Source organism: Salvelinus alpinus, chromosome 2 (assembly GCF_045679555.1).
Source record: "Salvelinus alpinus chromosome 2, SLU_Salpinus.1, whole genome shotgun sequence".
In the NCBI taxonomy this organism is placed as follows: domain Eukaryota; kingdom Metazoa; phylum Chordata; class Actinopteri; order Salmoniformes; family Salmonidae; genus Salvelinus; species Salvelinus alpinus.
The window spans coordinates 64915126-64934708 of NC_092087.1; the positions used below are offsets into that span (position 1 = coordinate 64915126).

At 41.7% G+C, this 19583-nt stretch overlaps 1 protein-coding gene across 5 annotated transcripts in view; it reads left to right on the top strand.

Moving 5' to 3' along the window:
* Nucleotides 1-728: 728 nt before the first annotated feature.
* The window catches only part of ttbk1a (tau tubulin kinase 1a), a 51056-nt gene continuing 32201 nt past the window's right edge, over nucleotides 729-19583 (top strand). The window contains exons 1-6 of one of the 5 annotated variants that reach the window (XM_071388220.1): nucleotides 729-907; nucleotides 6036-6194; nucleotides 7421-7568; nucleotides 10119-10191; nucleotides 12077-12230; nucleotides 12805-12909. In XM_071388220.1, coding sequence (XP_071244321.1) covers nucleotides 6087-6194; nucleotides 7421-7568; nucleotides 10119-10191; nucleotides 12077-12230; nucleotides 12805-12909 — 588 coding nt within the window. In that variant the 5' untranslated portion in view covers nucleotides 729-907; nucleotides 6036-6086. Of the gene's footprint in view, nucleotides 908-1569; nucleotides 2170-3207; nucleotides 3293-6035; nucleotides 6195-7420; nucleotides 7569-10118; nucleotides 10193-12076; nucleotides 12231-12804; nucleotides 12910-19583 lie in introns of those variants that run through there. The other 4 variants (XM_071388227.1, XM_071388206.1, XM_071388214.1 and 1 more) reach the window with 4 other exon arrangements.

Consider the following 19583-nt stretch of genomic DNA (forward strand, 5'->3'; position numbering starts at 1 on the left):
CATGATGACACCCCGTTAAATCACTGAGATGAAGAGGGCCTTTCTTGAAGACTGGTATTTATTTTATTATTATTATTATTATTATTGGATCATCTTGATATTTTCCTGTATGTTTGCTTTGACAATGTAAGTGCTTGATCTGTCCATACTAATAAAGCCTATTGAATTGTCAAGTACACACACACCTCCATTCTTGCACTTTGCACATTAACATTACAGTCTCCAAATAGTGAGAACCTGAAGCCCTGAACAGCTTTCCTTTTCCATTTGCTTGACATAAACTGCACTCACAAGCACTGAAAGCAAGAGTGTGCAGCCTACAAAAGGCTCTGCAGCAGCACAGCCTATGTGCAGGTTGGTTGAGAGGTACCTTGGACAGCCCTGTCACTTGTTAATAATACTGTAATACTATTTTAGGCTGCTGTATACTCAGTCAAGCCTATAATGAAATATCTGTGGGAGAAAGGTCCTCCTCAAAATTACTTTGAGAACTCCCCAAATTATATAGATTGGGCTATTTATAAAAAAATATACAAATTAAAATAATCCACCTAAAACGTTTTGCTCAAAATCATTTTCATCCGTCATCCTCCCTAACTTTTAAGTCACCATGTTTATTTTTTCAAAACATAATTATAGTCTCAAATGTTCTTCTCCGCTCCAGTAGGTGGCGGTATGTGCTGTGTAGCCTATAGACAACGCTCCGAGGAAAGCACAGAGGACGAGGGTTGTGGTTGCTGATGATGCTGATGCTGGGGACGCGAATGTAGCCAGGGATGAGGATGCTGCCGTAGAAATGGTGGTACGTGGGGCGAACATCCTGAAATGGTTTTGACGGTTGAGGCGAAACAATGCGCCTCTTCAAAGTCTTCGAGGTTTTCATGTCATCACGGCTGAAGAGAATTAGGTAAGAAGAAAAGCTTTACTATCCTATTGCTATTTCCATTCCCCAGTTTTGAAGGGTTACGTAAATATCGCTGTATGTTCGTACACGGAAGGCCCGGGTGGCTGATTTAAGGAATTATAGTTGTCTTAATGAATATAAATGTGGAATTTGGATTTGAATTGGAGTAGAATGTACTAATGGCCGTGGAATGTATTTAAAATATAGCAATACATTTTGATCCTCCCAATCCATTAATGCCAATCGGCTATTATAGACCTATATCTATTATTGTGCGTATTTTAGTATGATAAGGTTCAGGGCTGGCCTTTTCCAGTGATTGGTTCACGTTGGGAATTGTAGTCCCGTGTTTTTGCTCTCATTTATGCTAAATTGCATTCGGTATTATTTTTCCTAATGGTAGGTCTACCTTTATCAAACAATTCCATTAAAATATGCAATATTATTGTAAGATTAGAAAGGCTGCCGTCCAACTGCCAACTCTCTGTCCATTACACGGGAGGATAATAAACTGACTGTTATTGGGGTAGAATATTTGTAAGGTGGGACAAGCTTTGTGAGTTCTTGCATAATCTTTATGGGGTGTCGTGCGCCCCCTGTCGACATAAAGGCGGTAGTAATAGGTGGGTCTCTTGTCAAGCATGAGTCGACGCTGCAGTGCGGACAAAAACTGTGGAGTGGGATGGACCGAGAGCCGTGGCGTTTGAGAGCATATAACCGTATTTTAAACCGAGACATCAATTATTAAGACAAAGCATTGTATCGGACTAGTTTTTCGGAATTGGACCCACTGCTTACCTGGATTTTAGTCGTCGACAATGTATTTTAATTGTGCATTCATGCAAAGCCTACACCGATACACTGCAGTTCGGAATCATAGGAATCCGCTTGCGTGACACATTTTTGTCGAAGAAATAGGATATTATTCTAGTTTAGATTTTTAATTTTGAGTGTTAGGCCAATACACAATTGAATAAAATCAAATGTTTGATTGAATTTATTGGAGGTTTCGCTTGGGATAATTGCCTGCTAAATGCATAGGAGTACGGTTCATTTTAGTGTCGGATATCGGAATAGATGTTTATATGGACCTTTCAAAAGTTCTCGCAATGGATTTGGTCATACATGGGGACATTATGCTATTATTGAGTGTATAGCTGTAGCAGTAAGGCTACTGTTTGTCAGAGGAAGTCTTCTCCCACCTTAAAATCCCAAATGAAGATTCCAAAAAGACGGAAAAGACTAACGTGCCGTCTCTGCGCCAGGTAATATTCTTCATGACATCTCAGTTTGGCTAATAACTTTCACCTAAAGTAGATATCAGTAGGCCTACCGGGCATGAATGGAACTTGCAGGGTGCTTTATTAAAGAGGCTATATATGACTTTTGCCTCTGGGGCTGTGCTTGAGCCACAAGGGGTGCCCTAAATTGACAGAAATGTTGTCCAGAAATTGAACAAAAAGTTACGTTTAATTGTTGTGTGATAGGGCTATAGCTATTTATTTAACCATATAACCATATTTAACCATATTATTTAACCATTAACCATAAAAAAATACTGCTTGTACACTACTTAACCTGGCCCTTTGTTGGTATTGGTTATTGACTAACTCAAACTTTCTCTTTGCCTGTTATTTGTGAATGTTGAACAGTCAGTTGCCTTAGTAGCAGATAGGTCTACAGAGTTATAGCACACACCCAGTGTAGCGTTAATTTGCTTATAGCCCATCAAGAAGTATCAATTAAACTCAATAGAAACATAATACAAATTACAGTTTGTGTTTAAGAGTAAGACTAAATATTTGTATAATTGTTAGGCTATTATAAATGACTTTAGGATGAGATGTCAGATTTGTGTAATTGTTCCAACTTTTTACTTTCCAGTGTTACATGTAATATTACAGGTTCAACCGTGGCTTGGATCAGGACCTATTTACAACATTTATACTGCCAAATATAGATCTGGGACCTGTGAAGTAATCAATAGATTGTAATATATTTTTTAATGTTTTTCTTTTAATTTTCAACTGTCCATTGCTATATACAGTATGTCTCGTCGTTCTAATCATCATCTTATATGGATGTTATGCTAAGTTATTGCATTGTATTGTTTGTGTGTATTGTTGTCTATCATAGTATTATTTGTCATCATTGTCTACTCATTCAAATTACAACTGGCATTCTCATAAATATTATTTTTACATTTAAATATATAAATATCTCTAAACATCATTGCTTTGGTTGTGGAGGCAGTCGTAACAAACCTCTTTGTATTTGTATTTTGTTTTGGCTTGTAGGCTAACAAAGGAGGGTTTTGGCATCGACTAAATTGGCCAAGTTCAGGATTTTTTTCTCAGACGTAAGGTTTTTGAAGAGGTTGTAAATATGGTGAGAGGTTAATGTGTTCTTCAAAGTTCCCTTGGAAATGTGGCTGCACTTTTACCCACCAGTTTGAACACAAAATGGCTGTCGCGGCTTCCTTCGCGGATTTCAAGGAAATTTCATGATTTCGCTTCATAGTTCTGGGAAACTTGAATGCAAACCCTTGGCTTTTCGCAAAGTAGATCCCCTCACACTATTGATAGTGTAGGACAGCAAATACACAATTAGTTGTGTGTTAGAATTGATAGGAGTCTATCAAGTCTCTCACTATTCTCACTGATGCACTGCCCTTATGTTTTGCTATCACAGCCCAGTGAAAATGAGACTATGATGATGCTAATATGATTTTCCTTTTCCAAGATTATTATTGGACTACACCCAAAGGGGGGGGGGGGGGGGGACAGGCTTGCAGTGTTTCCCTACATAAGCAGAATCTGTCATAACACCTGGAAAGATGGCCATAATATTATAATAGTTAGACAGAGCATTACATATTATCTTAAACCACACAACCTGAAGCCTACTTTATATGATCTTATAGGGTGGCATCATGATGAGCAGTCACTATAACTGCTGATCAGCAAATTATCTTGATTAATTAATTATTAGTCAGTCATAGTTATGAAAGTATAAAATAAGCTTAAAGGGATAGTTCACTCAAATTACAAAATGACATTCATTTCCTTACCCTTTAAGCAGTCTCGGGACAAGGACACCAATATGATTTGTAAATTGGGTGAACTATCCCTTTAATGATTTAAGGTTAAAGTAAAATATTTATTCCAATTCCATGGCTGTAGTGTGTGGAAGTTAATTTGGAGGTTGTGTAGAGGACGCTAAGTGAGGAAATGCTCCCTGAACACCTTTCCGCCCCGTTCTAGAACTCTTAATGCTTGCTGGTTCAATTCAGTACCTCTGCCTGGTCCTACCTTCACTTGAACTACTTACAATATTGCCTGCTCTTGTGGGTTTTAGAGCAAGTCTGATGAGAGCGCTAGGGCTGCTTTTAGCATGGTGCAATGTTTATGGGACATTCAGATATACAATGTTACGTAGAACGAACATGCACCTCTGACATGTAGAATAAGGAGGGAGTCGCGTAAGCGCTATTCATGACATTTCTATCTGCAAGGTTCCACAACATTTGCCTACTGAACATGACCCAAGTCTTGCTACATTTGCATTGTTACTGGCCTGTAATCTTGATGTGCTATGCGAGTGCTTGAAATATCCACCAGTTATTGGCACGTTGACGTTCAATGACACAGCATCCATTCACACACTTCCCGCCGTAGCAATGCAAGTGTTGGGAACCGACCCAGGTGTATTGACAAACCTTGCTTTAAAGCCATAAGCACTGGCAAATACCCCCCTCGTAGGCTCACATGCTCTGTCTAAACCTATTGTATGTGTTCCAGTGCATTTTGTCACTCTTTTTCACAGCTGACTAATCTGCTAGATAAGGCACACAGTCTCTCTACTGGCCTCAGCCTAGGCATGACTAAGTGCACCCCCCCCCCCAAATGGAGCTGAGCTGTGCATGCATAACTAAATGGTCCACGGCCCTGCATGCAGAATAGCATGGTTTTGGTACTAACCTACTTACATGCATCACTCTTATCCAGATGTTGTTTACCCAGAATAATCATAAGCATCTAGAAAATACAATTTGATAGATATCGGTTCGAACCCAATACGTATACTGTCTGTAATAGTTTAGAGGGCTAACAGCGACTGACCAGATATTACAATGTAAAAACAGATTTTGTTTTATAAAGTTACATTTACGAAGTGTCTATCTCATCAGGAAAAATTGGTTGCAATGACGTCATGGTCAGGTTGTATAATGAAGTTTTGCGGAAGTCTTTTTAGCAACCAAATCTGGTTGTTATCTGGTGACGCCTTGATCTCGTCATGAAGAGGACGTCTTTACCTGATTGTAACAGAGACCAGTTGGTCGTAAACTAGGTATATGACGTCTTCTAAACCCCCCCAAAATTAGTTTACAACCAGAAAATTTGAGGCCAAATAATATTTCCATTACTATTCATTTCATAGATATATTGTCAATTTGTTGTTGTACAGCAGTGTTCAAGACTGAGAATGGTTATGATCCCACTTTATAGTAGGTCACTAAAACCATGTATCTCATACAAATTACATATATTGTAGGTACACTATTGGCATATATTGTTACATAATCAAGCTTTTGTTCAAAACTCTTAACTCAGCGCTCAAGCAGAGTGTGATGTACTGTGCTTCAAGTGCCAAAAGTCATTTGAAATTTGATTTGGCCACACCCTAAGGAAAGTGCATCTCCTTATTGGGCCTGATGTTATTCAGATATGAAGGACATTTCGTATCCATGGGACAGATATAGTCGCTGTAGTTGATGTACCTCCAACATACAATATACCTAAGGCCTTATTTACCATTGTTCACTTGAGGCAAGAAATGCAGAGTATGTACTGTCTGTCCCCCTTGTTCTTTCAAGACAATCTAGATGTCCAACTACAACCGTCAATACCAGCAAGCTTTCTGTATGACCAGGGTATTTGCACGGACAACTGCAAATACCATTTTGTTTTCTCCTCCACTTTGGCCCGAGCTAACAAAACGAATGGCTTTGTAAGACAACCCTGACTTATGCCTTTTGCTTTGAGTGCGCTGTGTGATGCCTGCTCTTGGGTATTGTGTTAAAAGAAAGGGAATAAGACTGACTTATGTCCTATTGAATATCCTTTTCCAGATAAATGGCTCATTTAAGTTGGGAGCTGCTCGCGTTCTGTCGGGCTGGCAGATGCAGTGCCTAGTGCCAGCCCTCCAGGACCACGCCAACATGAATGGGACTGGGGAGACGGCGGACATACTGCCGCCTAACTGCATGGTCAAGGACCGATGGAAAGTGGTAAGTACGCTACATAGTAGATCTAGTCGTGGTTTTGTCTTCGTGTATAGTCTCTCTATATCAGTGTTTCCCTAAGGGGCTTAGTACAAGGTTACCTTCACACACACAGATTTGACTCCCCATTACTAAGGTTCTACGTGTCTCACCAGAATTAAAGGGATAGTGTACTCGAAAATCTGTGATTTCATACCTTGAAGTAGAGCAGATAAATCCAAAATCATTTTGTCAGGTTTTTTCATACCTTTAAAGCAAGCAAATTACAGAATTCTGCAGGCCTCCATCCAGCCTGAATGGGAAAGATTGTAACTAACTAATACACAGCAGTATCTATTCCGTGTCGTTCCTATTCATTTGAGACCACAAGATTGTCCAATGATTTAAACTCTACTTCTGGAGCTACAGAACAGAATGTAAAATTGACTCAATACTGATGTTGGGGTGTTAAATCATTGGACACACTTATTTTGTGGTGAAATGTCCCTTTAATGGTATCTGACAAACTTTTTGGGGTTACTTCTGGCCCTTTAATTATGGTATCCTATACGCAGTTCCACACATTTGGCCCACTGAATTAAGAAAGTGATAGCGCAACAGCCAAAGTTACTGTGCTTCTGATGGTGATCACTTGGACGACCCTGTCAGAACCAATCGCGGATTGACAGATCCCTCTGCCAAAGAGCTGAGGAAGAAAGTAGAGGGTGTTTGCGGATGGCTGGTAAATATTTGTCTTCGGCACTTGGCTGTCATGATCAAGCCATAAATGATAATAGGGTTGTTCAAATCACTTAAGTACTTGGTGAAAGAATCATAAAGGCAATAGAGGAGTTGAGGAAGTGGGGCTGGAGAAGGAGGGATGGGACGACGGAGGGCAACTATCTAATCACTCAGAAAAAAATGAATTTACTCGATTACTGTTCGACCAATAAGACACACCTCTCTATCGCCTGGTCCCAGATCAGTTTGTCCTGTCTTGCCAACACATTTTGGTCGTTGTCATGCCAAACAATGACAACGACCATAGGAGTTGGCAAGACAGCACAAACAGATCTAGGATCAGGCTAACCTACTCTTCCATCAAAACTGGTGTTCCTCGTGCAAAAGGGTTTGTCAAGTTGAACTTCAATTTGATTAGCACAGTACATTTATTTCGTTGATTTAAAGCCAGCATTCGAACAGCGCAAGAAGAATGTTATTTAATACACCTTTTATCCTCGACACCTTTCTAGCTGAAGAAAATCGGAGGAGGAGGTTTTGGGGAGATCTACGAAGCGCTGGACTTATTGACGCGGGAGAACGTGGCGTTGAAGGTGGAGTCGGCCCAGCAGCCCAAACAGGTCCTGAAGATGGAGGTGGCAGTCCTGAAGAAACTGCAGGGTAAGGGCCCACTGCGGCGGCCATTTTGGACCTTTTCTGCTAGTTTTTATAACAATGAGCCTGCGGCAGCCATTTTGTGTTTACCATTATGCTTAGTCAATGAGTATGAAGGTGTCTGTGCTGCTCAGCCATTCTTCATTGACTTGTCATTCTCACAGTAAATGGCATTCTTTGTTGATGTCTCTTGACTTGAACCCAGATCCCACCCCTGACACCATGTGTCAACATACTTTGTGTTGTAGTCATGACAGACAAATATATAACGTTTCAGTCAGCTACAGTACATAGTCAAGTAAGAACATTTGTCTTTCCTGTGTAATATAAATATGTGTTACATCAATACTGCTTAAGACTGCACTTATGATTGGTTATAAAAATCTGCTATGTCATACTCATGACAGTCTAGTAAGAAGCGTAACCATCTCTCCTCATGACAGCACAACGTAGGTTTCAGGACAGTAGAACCAGGTAAAGTGTTACTGCGTTGGGTTTCCTTTGAGACACCTTGTCAGAGAGTGACACAAAATAAATTTCCGCTCATATTGTCATGACCACCCTTATTAAGCGTCCTACAGCGTTAAAAGCTGCAGAGCCATGCAGTCTACTGTGACAGACGTCTGCAACTCCATAAAGAGCCAATTACATTTGTTTAGGAAATATGTAATAATGGGCTGCCAGACTATTGTGACTAGGTGGCTGTGGACTTTCAATAGAGCTTTTGTCCAAGTGGCTAGGGAGAGGAACAATGGCTCTGTCTGCCCTGCATTAAGCTAGTTTAATGGAGCCTTCCCTTCTGCCTGTCCTAATTTAGTGGGTCACCGATGCACTATTTAAGCATATCTGTTTCGCTTTTTGCATTTTGGTGTGCTGCTTGCATTATGGCCCTTGAATCTTTTGCTCGAGGTTCAAGCAAATGTGGAAACAGATGTCTCTCGCTTACCACACCCATAGTAGCTTCACGGAAGAGTGGCTAAGAATAGCTTAGACCTATTGAATCAATAGGTAACCTAGTAAACTACTTCACATCATTGCTCATGTTGTTATTGATTAAGGGGCCTTTGATCTCCTTGAAGTTCAGTGTAGGTAAAATGTCTACAAGGCCATTATGTAGTAGCTGTAGTGAAAAATACTCCACTCATGATAAAAAGGCACTTAAAAATGTGCCTGAAGGATAAGCAATATAGTGCTGTTTGTTTTTGGTTAATACGTACATCGGTAGGAAGTAGAGAGGTCCCAACAATCAGATATCTTACAATTGTGCCCTTAAAGCCAAACATGCATCCTCACAGTACTTTATTGATGCTTGATTGCATGGTCCCGACAGTATATCCAAAAACAGTGAACAAATTAGAGCAAATCCTTTGACTTAGACTATGCCTTTAATTCTGCCATAACGGGCCCTCTATATGTTTTTATGTATATTAACTGTTGTGACTCACAGCATGTTTTTGCATGCTGGGTGGGGCAGCAGTATTGTGTTAAACGTGATGGTGATCACGTGGCACATAGAATGAGAGCAACTCTCCTGCTGGAGTATGCACGTCAATGTGCCAGGGTGACAAGTGACTCACTTTGGCTACGAGTCATCGTCACAATATGAGGGGAAAAAGTAACCTCGAAAGCTGTCACACGTCAGTCACAGTGTGACTGTCGCCCAAAGCGACACATGATTGGTTTGCAACATGTACTATGTCTTTGAAGAAGCTAATGTTTATGTGAGTGTGTGTGTGTGTGTTGGTATTTCTAGGTACATATTAAAGGAAGACTGCAATGTGACATCATCAAAGCGGGGCGAAACAACAAACAAATTCAAATCAGCTTAGACTGCTACTGTTGGCCCTTCCCATCATTCCCATATCATGAGGTGCCAATACTGTTGTCGTTGTAAGCAGGACTGTAAGCAGGACGACACCCTTTGGCATATGATGATGTCATATTATAGACTATACCTTTTTAAATATCAAACAACCAAAACGATGAGATCAAATGAAGTTCCCTCAGATTCTTTTTTTTTTTAAGTCTGAGATTCCTAAATGTTCGGTGCTAACTGAGTCACATTAACAGGGTGCTCCATCAAAAGATTAATGGTGCATGAGGAATAACAATGATTTATGCCCAACTGATCATCCTTAATTGGGATTAACTGTGAAGAAAAGGAAGACCAGGAAACATGGACTGCCCGGCTTATTCCTTTGTCCAGTTTTATTTGTCTGGCAATATTTTATATTTTATAGAGTATTTAACACAAGGCCATGTCCTAGAGAAAGACAGAAGTACTGAAAAGAACAGTCCTGAGACAGAAGAAAACCTGGAAAGAAAAGATTACTTTCTCCTTTCTTCAGCCATTGATTGTCAACATGAGTGGTTCTGCTGTATTTGCATTGATTGATATGGGAATTTCAAAATGGATCTCACCTAGGCCCTGTCACCACTCTCATCTCCCTGGTGTAACCAATGAAAACCAATCCAATCATCAAGTTGAAGTGAAATGGAATATTTTGGCGTCTGCATCTTTGAACTACGATTCTTAAAATATGCCTTTTTGTTTAGGTAAAAACCACGTGTGCAAATTTATTGGCTGTGGGAGAAATGACAAATTCAACTACGTGGTCATGCAACTTCAGGTAAGAAGCTGACATTTGCTTTTTTGAAAGATTGACCACCATCCCCAAAAAGCATTCTGTGAGAATCTGACCACCATTCAACAAACACACATTTTCTAAAGAAGTGCAATTTTATAAAGCCTGCATAAGGCATTGTGAAATGTGAAGTCTTTGCAAATAGGCCATATTAACTGAATAAATTATTCATAAGCAGCGGCTGGTTAGAGGCTGACAAAGCACATACTGATGATGGACAATGAATGCAAATGTCATATGTGACATGATCCAACATAGCATTGTCAGCCTTCTATAATATGAAAGTATCTTATGGAGAGTCTATACCTGTGTCTTAATCCAATCCATTGTCGATTGAGACACAGCCTATAAAGCTATTCTGCCATGTTACTTGGGTGTAAAAATCCATCATGACCAGACTTTTGGTACTGTATGACTTATTGACAAGGCTGCAATCAGCTTCCAATACAAAAAAACTCTATGTGCTGTACAGAATTGACTTGATATGCTGTGATATTAGCCAAGCCAATGCCCAGGTTCGAAGGAATTCATTTAAGAAGTATCACATTTTATTTTAGTTAAATTGAAACTCAGGGTTGTACTCATAAGGCATAACATGGAAGAAAACATACTGAAACATATTGAAACATGTTGAAACATATTGAAACATACTGAAACATACAACAGTGGACAAATTAGTTTAGACTACAGTCTAATAGTCTAAATTAGTTTAGACTGTAGGCCTAATGACAATCGCAGAATGTCATTACAATACATGTACAGTAGGTGTTTAGTAACTGATGTCTCTTTGCATTCATCAAATTGCGAGTGCACAGTGCAGTGTTGGGGTTTGGATCCTGAAATGATTTTGTCAGTGGACGAACGTAGCCTACAGGAACGCCTTTGTTAAGGGATTGTTTGACAATCAGATGGAAACATCATGACTGGTTGTGTTTATGCCGCATTAAAAGCGAGAGGCGGTGTGTCCATCAGACTAGGGGGAAGCTTTCCATAAAGTAAATGTAATTAAATTGCCAAGATTATATAGCCTAATTAGCTTACTCCCCTCTATACAGAAATAAATTAAATCATTCAAAATAGGCTACTACACCAGAAAGCATGATTTGGCCACAGAGGACCATTTGCTTCTTTAAACAAAAGCTGTGGATTGTTTTCAATTGCATAGTCTACAGAAGGAAGGGCCCGCAATTTGGGCAGCTCGCGTGGCAAATAGATGATTGTTGAGTTGTGACTGTCAGTGAAAAGCAGAGAGACCCAGACAAGCATATTGCAATATTTAAAAATTCTATCTTGTATTTGTAACCTAGGCTTACTTAACGCCACTACGCGCTGCATTGAACAGTCTTTTCTGCGAACAGCGATTTAGTTATATTAGCCTAAATTATGACTAATCAAATCACATTAGGAATAGTAGGCTATCTTACGTAAGTCTGCAAATGCGAGGATGCATGGAATGCTTTATTTAAGGTGCATGTTTATGGTGAAAATTTGCTTCCCCAAACTTGAAACCCAAGCACTATGTTAATAGGTATTGCATGTTAAGTGATATGACAAATCTTTACTAGGCCTAGGTTACTAGGCCCACAGACATCATATATGAAATGAATAAGGATTCTATATGTAATTCTATGATTACACCTAGGTGATTGGGTGTCCCGTTCCGATAAGAAATGATGTGTTCTTTCGCACAAAACCTGTTTCTTTACATATGGTTGGTTTTCTGGAGTAGGGTGAAGTTGCCCCTAAATGCTGATTTTGGGTCACATTTGTATTTTCCCCACCAAAGGTTAAGGTTAGGATTGGGGGAGGGAAGCTGATCCTAGATCTGTACCTAGAGGTAACTTCACCCCAGAGCGTTGTTTTGTTTTGGGGGGTGGAGCAGGGACGCAATTTGGCGGACCTGAGGAGGAGCCAGCCTCGGGGGACTTTCACCATGAGCACCACGCTCCGCCTGGGGAAACAGATCCTGGAGTCTATAGAGGCCATCCACTCTGTTGGCTTCCTGCATCGAGATATCAAACCGGTACGTAACATACAGATGCAGACTTGTTTTTGTTGCACGTGTCGTGGCACCGCATGCCACAGCTTTGTGAAGGGTTATCAGTGCTAATTCTAAAATACAATGCTTAAATGCAAATGTGTGTCATTTTTGCATTCTAATTTACCATTTAACCATTGCATTTTAGAGTTGGCACTGATAACCTTCCATAATGCTGTGGCATGCTGTGCTGTGACGCATGGAGAAAAGACTGCATCTGTATTGTCCATCAAAACGGAAATGTATTTTTGCCATCGGTTTGTTTCATTCGCAATCTCAGACACCACATTCACACACACGCAGCATTAGGTGAGCAGCAGAACAGCACCCCTGGAGCAGGTTAGTGGTTAAGTGCTTTGCTCAAGGGCACAACGGCAATCTGTGGCTTCTTAGATGGTCCTATAGCCGATGTTTCATCAATGCCCCCCCTTAAGAACAAGCACCCCTCCTGGCTAAGTCTAATGGCACAGTGATGGTTCCTTGGTGTTGCTACAGTAGCCCCACACTCTTACCGACTGAGCCACACGACCATATCTGTAATGCACTATTTTCTCTGCAGTCAAACTTCGCCATGGGAAGGCTGCCTTCGACCTTGAGGAAGTGTTACATGTTGGACTTCGGCCTCGCGCGGCAGTACACCAATACCACTGGAGAAGTCCGCCCTGTAAGTTTCCTCTTTTGTTCCTTTGCTTTGGTTTGTCCTACGAAATGTTTGTTTACATTTGAGTCATTTAGCAGACGCTCTTATCCATTAAGTGCCTTGCTCAAGGGCACATCGACAGAGCCTTGCCGGCTTGGAGATTCGAACCAGCAACCTTTACTGGCCCAATGCTCTAACCGCTAGGCTAACCGCTACCTGCCGCCCAGTTCAATGTTATTGTGATGTTATTAGAATAATGTCCAGCTCGTGGGTAAGTTCCAGGTCATCTTTATTGCAATGGTGAGGCTGCACAGATTAGCAGGTCTGAGATTCCAACATCTGGGCCTATCATTTATAAACCCTCTCAGAGTAGGAGTGCAGATCTAGGATCATGTCCCCCTGTCCATGTATTTATGATCTAAAAGGCAAACGTGATTCTAACTTAGCATCCTCCTCTGAGACTCATTATGAAATGGTCATATGATATATCCCTGTTCTGCGATGTGCAGTGCGACAGAAATGAGACAGACCTGGAACGCGCCCAGTGTTCCCTAAATGGTGGGGTCAGGATCAATGACGTCACATGACCCACCCTAAAGCATCTAACACTGAGAATCTCACTGCCGATAGACTGCCGATAGGTACTTATCACAGTGGGAGGCCGTTCCTTCTCTTGCTAGAACAAAAGCGGTACCGTCGAACCTACGAATCGCAACGCTCGTCAGTGGCCAACAACTTGACTAATTTTGGGGGGGCATTTTCTTTGTACATCCACGGACGAGGCAGTCACACTTCATATACAATGTAGGCTATGGGATGGTAGTTAGCTAAGTGCACAGACACAATGCACACAACACTAATTACTTCCTCCAAGAGTGAAACAGGGAAGGATTACCTGGATTTGTCCAATAACAAACACACATTTTCAGTTTTTGTGTTACAAAACATTTTTTAAGTTTTCCTTTGGGTCTGTGCCATAATGAACAAGAACCTTGTCTAGGTTGTGGGTCACAATGCAGAATTTTGAGGATCACTGGACTATATTATCATCGTTGGTACTGTTTTGTTTACGTTCAGACCCTGGGTTTGGTGCATTGCAGTACAATTCATGCACAAGTGAGCTTATTCATTGTACAATATCTGAATCCTTGTTTTACTGTTCCTTGTTTACATGGGTAGCTGTCCAATATGCCTGGCGGTATCGGCTTTTTAAAAAAGCGCTTAGGGCCGGTTTGCCGGACCCAGATTAAACCTATTACCGGACTAAAATATATGCTCAATGGAGAATCACCATTGAAAGTGCTTTGATATCCAGGAATAGGTTTAATCTGGGTCTGGGAAACCTGTCGGTAATGTACAAAATCAAACAGATGACAGTTAAAATGCATTATCCAGTGACTGCTTATGACATCGGTTATGTTGTGTTAGCTAATGATAGTACAGTGACATCTTCAAAGTGACATCTTAAAAATGGATGGATCATATTGGTTATATTTGTGCCTAGTCCATGGTTTGGCTAATATATAATATATACTGTAAGATATGCCACTTAGCAGACACTTTTATTTTTTTTGTATGAGATTTCCTGCAGGCTTTGGTCATTTCTATCAGCCTTTTAAAATGCCCCAGAAAACCCTTTTTATTTACAATATCATAGTCTTATTTAATCATTTGGGTGTCAAGTGGAAGCCTCTCCATCATTTTCAAATTGAGTTGAAATGTTCAGCCCATTTGTCATTCACATCATACACAGTAATCCCTGGCTTTTGTAGTTAGTTTACATGCTAATCAAATGCGACCGGAACTAAGCCGAAGAAGGACTAACCTCCCACTTTCGACCGGCACACTCTCTCTCTCCCTTTTCCTTCACTCAATCTCTTTTTTATCTCTCTCTCTCTCTCTCTCTCTCTCTCTCTCTCTCTCTCTCTCTCTCTCTCTCTCTCTCTCTCTCTCTCTCTCTCTCTCTCTCTCTCTCTCTCTCTCTCTCTCTCTCTCTCTCTCTCTCTCTCTCTCTCTCTCTCTCTCTCTCTCTCTCTCTCTCTCTCTCTCTCTCTCTCTCTCTCTCTCTCTCTCTCTCTCTCTCTCTCTCTCTCTCTCTCTCTCTCTCTCTCTCTCTCTCTCAAGCAAATGCGCGCACACACATACACACCTTCATCCCAGAGAGAGGTATCCAAAGTGCTTTCTCTCAGTCTGTGGTGTCTTGTCTTATTTTAGCTCACTTCAAGTATGAGTCGTCCACTCTTACAGTAACTCTCCCCCTCCTCCCCCCTTTGCTCCTCCGTCTCATTCATCCGCTCCCATCCCCTCTTATTGACTGCATTTTCAATCTCTCCTCTTCTTCCCGCCTTTGATCTTCCCTATTCTTCTCTTCTTCTTCACTTCCATCCTGTCATTTCCTCCTCTCCCAACTTCTCCCTGTCTCCTTTTATCTCTCTTAATCTCTTCTAGCACTTTCACCTCCTCTCCTTTTTTCTCCCTCTCATCAATTGCTTATGCATTCATCCTCCTCATCCGTCTCTTCTTTTTCCTCCCCTCCCTTCTTTCCTCTTCTCCTCTCCCCTCCTTGTCACTAGACTCTCAGGTAACTTCTATCTTCTCTCCTTTCCCCTCTTGCCCCTTCTACATTTCTGTCATCCACTCCATTTCTCTTTCGGATCCTCTCCCTTTCCATTTCTCTCCCCTCCTTTTGCCTCCCATTTCTTAGGCACCACTCTCCCTTCCCTCTGCTTTCCTACTCTCGTCTCTTTGACTCAGTCACTATCTGCTCTCCTCTATTTCTCTCTGCCACTTCCCTCCCTCTCCTCTCCCACCTCCCTCATATCTCTGGCTCTACCACTCTGTGTCCTCATGCAGCCCCCCCCCCCCCCCCCTCTCTCTGTGTTCGGAGCTCTGTGAGTGCAGCAGCGTGAGATGAATATTTAATTTGCATGCATGTGTCAGTGGGCAATGCCCCGGGGCATCGCTCCCCCCTTTACCCCCCAACACCCTTCTCTTGCTCTCTGATTTTTTTCTTCTTCTAGCCAGTACAGCTGAGTCAGCTTCAGCTCATTGATTTGTGATGAATGCGAGGCTCTGGCTCTCTCTCTCTCTCTCTGCGTTATCCCTTTTTCTCTCCCGTTTGGCTCTCCCTCTTTCTGTCTACCTCTCACCCTCCTGTTTGTCTCTCCATCTTGCTTTATTTAACTCCCCCTGCTTCCATGTCTGTCTCTCGTTCTTTACCCCTGCTTCCCTCCCTCTCTCTCCCTCCTTCTCATTCCATCTCCCTTCTCTCTTCATCTCCCTCTTCCCCCAGTTCCTGGCAAATAGCCATGTATGCCTCTCTCCTACCCTGAGGCAGCCAGATCTCCAGGGAAGGATGTGTCAGGGGCCTCTCCAGTCCAAATGACCTTCACCTTGCCACTATGTCAGCCCCTTAGCCATAAAGCATATTTGTTAGCACATAGCCGTCAGCCCCCAGCCATTTGTCACAAAGCATATTTGTTAGCATGTAGCCTTTAGCATCCAGTGCTTGTGCAGTGAATGACCTACCAGCTGCTACATACTGTAGTGTTCTCTCTGCAATGAAGAGGGGTCTTCCCTCACTTTCCTTCCCTGATAACTGAATAAATCATTGTGGGTAATAAATAGCGGAGCTATTTTTCCTCCCGTGGCACGCGTCATGCGTTTCTCAGAAATCTTGTTTTCCATGACTGCTGCTGAGAAGTGGAAAAGAATTATGTATGTAGAGATTTTGGCATGCTAATTCATTTCCTATAACATGTCTCTGTATAACACTATATAACACCATTATACAGTGAGGGAAAAAAGTATTTGATCCCCTGCTGATTTTGTACGTTTGCCCACTGACAAAGAAATGATCAGTCTATAATTTTAATGGTAGGTTTATTTGAACAGTGAGAGACAGAATAACAACAACAAAATCCAGAAAAACGCATGTCAAAAACGTTATAAATTGATTTGCATTTTAATGAGGGAAATAAGTATTTGACCCCCTCTCAATCAGAAAGATTTCTGGCTCCCAGGTGTCTTTCATACAGGTAACGAGCTGAGATTAGGAGCACACTCTTAAAGGGAGTGCTCCTAATCTCAGTTTCTTACCTGTATAAAAGACACCTGTCCACAGAAGCAATCAATCAATCAGATTCCAAACTCTCCACCATGGCCAAGACCAAAGAGCTCTCCAAGGATGTCAGGGACAAGATTGTAGATCTACACAAGGCTGGAATGGGCTACAAGACCATTGCCAAGCAGCTTGGTGAGAAGGTGACAACAGTTGGTGCGATTATTCGCAAATGGAAGAAACACAAAAGAACTGTCAAACTCCCTTGGCCTAGGGCTCCATGCAAGATCTCACCTCGTGGAGTTGCAATGATCATGAGAATGGTGAGGAATCAGCCCAGAACTACACAGGAGGATCTTGTCAATGATCTCAAGGCAGCTGGGACCATAGTCACCAAGAAAACAATTGGTAACACACTACGCCGTGAAGGACTGAAATCCTGCAGCGCCCGCAAGGTCCCCCTGCTCAAGAAAGCACATATACATGCCCGTCTGAAGTTTGCCGATGAACATCTGAATGATTCAGAGGACAACTGGGTGAACATGTTGTGGTCAGATGAGACCAAAATGGAGTTCTTTGGCATCAACTCAACTTGCCGTGTTTGGAGGAGGAGGAATGCTGCCTATGACCCCAAGAAACCATCCCCACCGTCAAACATGGCGGTGGAAACATTATGCTTTGGGGGTGTTTTTCTGCTAAGGGGACAGGACAACTTCACCGCATCAAAGGGACGATGGACGGGGCCATGTACCGTCAAATCTTGGGTGAAAACCTCCTTCCCTCAGCCAGGGTATTGAAAATGGGTCATGGATGGGTATTCCAGCATGACAATGACCCAAAACACACGGCCAAGGCAACAAAGGAGTGGCTCAAGAAAAAGCACATTAAGGTCCTGGAGTGGCCTAGCCAGTCTCCAGACCTTAATCCCATAGAAAATCTGTGGAGGGAGCTGAAGGTTCGAGTTGCCAAACGTCAGTCTCGAAACCTTAATGACTTGAAGAAGATCTGCAAAGAGGAGTGGGACAAAATCTCTCCTGAGATGTGTGCAAACCTGGTGGCCAACTACAAGAAACATCTGACCTCTGTGATTGCCAACAAGGGTTTTGCCACCAAGTACTAAGTCATGTTTTGCAGAGGGGTCAAATACTTATTTCCCTCATTAAAATGCAAATAAATTTATAAAATTTTTGACATGCGTTTTTCTGGATTTTTTTGTTGATATTCTGTCTCTCACTGTTCAAATAAACCTACCATTAAAATTACAGACTGATAATTTCTTTGTCAGTGGGCAAACGTACAAAATCAGCAGGGGATCAAATACTTTTTTCCCTCACTGTATAGGCATAATTAAGGCTGTTTCATGCACATTATTGCCTCTTGGATAGGATAACACTCAATCCACTTGCATACCTACAGTAGGTGATAAAATGGGATGCAGTTTTTTGAAACTTGAAAACAGCCAGTTGAAAAAAGTAAGGTCCCTACTCACCAGCAGTTCCCAAAAATCAAACTGAATCGTTTTCTGAATGTGTGATGTTGTAAACCAGAATGTGATTGTTACAGGAAGTTGATACACATAAACAAAACAAAAATTCAGCCAGAATTGTGGCCATTGGTGGTCAGCAAGGACATTACTTATTGTGTATATATAGTTCTGTCTCTATTACATAAACGCCAATAGAAAATGTTTGACAAGTTACTGCCATTACCATGTGTAATTTAGACCTCATGAACGTCACTGTTTTCCTATGTGATGTGTGCCTATTTATTTTACATTTCCTTACATTTATTCATACATTTTGTTTCAGTGCTTGCCTTTGTTTTGTGTTTTACAGTTCCTTTTGGACATTTGATTTTGAAGTGCATGCTCCAACCCGTTTCTCCATCAGATCCTTGCTCCGCCATGGCTGTCACGTGCATGGTGACAGAGTGACGTGAGTGTGGTCACCAAGCTTTCTGTTCTCCTCATAGCAGAGGGGTCACACTAAGGACACCCACTTTCGACCTTTCTGTTATACTCATATCAATGGTTACTGTTTCTAATGCTAGGACCCCGTTATTGCTGCTGGCAGCTATTTTATATAGCAACAGCTATAAATGGATCTATCTACATAGCAATGATATTAGAGCCACATTCGGATGTAAGACAGTTGTACATTAATTACTCGCTCTCTCGCTAACTTGAACTCTTTCTAACTTACACTTAGATGTTGTTTCTTTTAGGTTTTAGCTATGTGTCAGAGTAGGGCCCTGATTCTGATGCATACGCAGTCAACAAGGAGTAGAAACTTGAAAGCAACAGAAGATCTAAGCGTTCCAAAGAGTGCCCACTCCGAGGGCTCAGTGCTCAGTGTTCGATAAATGACCGTGGGACTCGACCGCGAGCGTTCAGTTTGCTCCCCCCGGAGCTAAGGTCACGGCACCAGCAAACTACGAGGGTAACGTGAGAACGAACAGCATGTGCCGCACCACTGATACTGCCATCCCAAGCCAAACTCACAGGAGATTGAGTTACTAAAATAAGCCAGAGAGGCGCAATTCTATTTTGAAGTTTTCAGATTGTCAGTTCAGGAGATGAATCGACATTTAGGAAAACGTTTGAAAGAATAAAGTAGTTATTGAATTATTTCAAGACAAG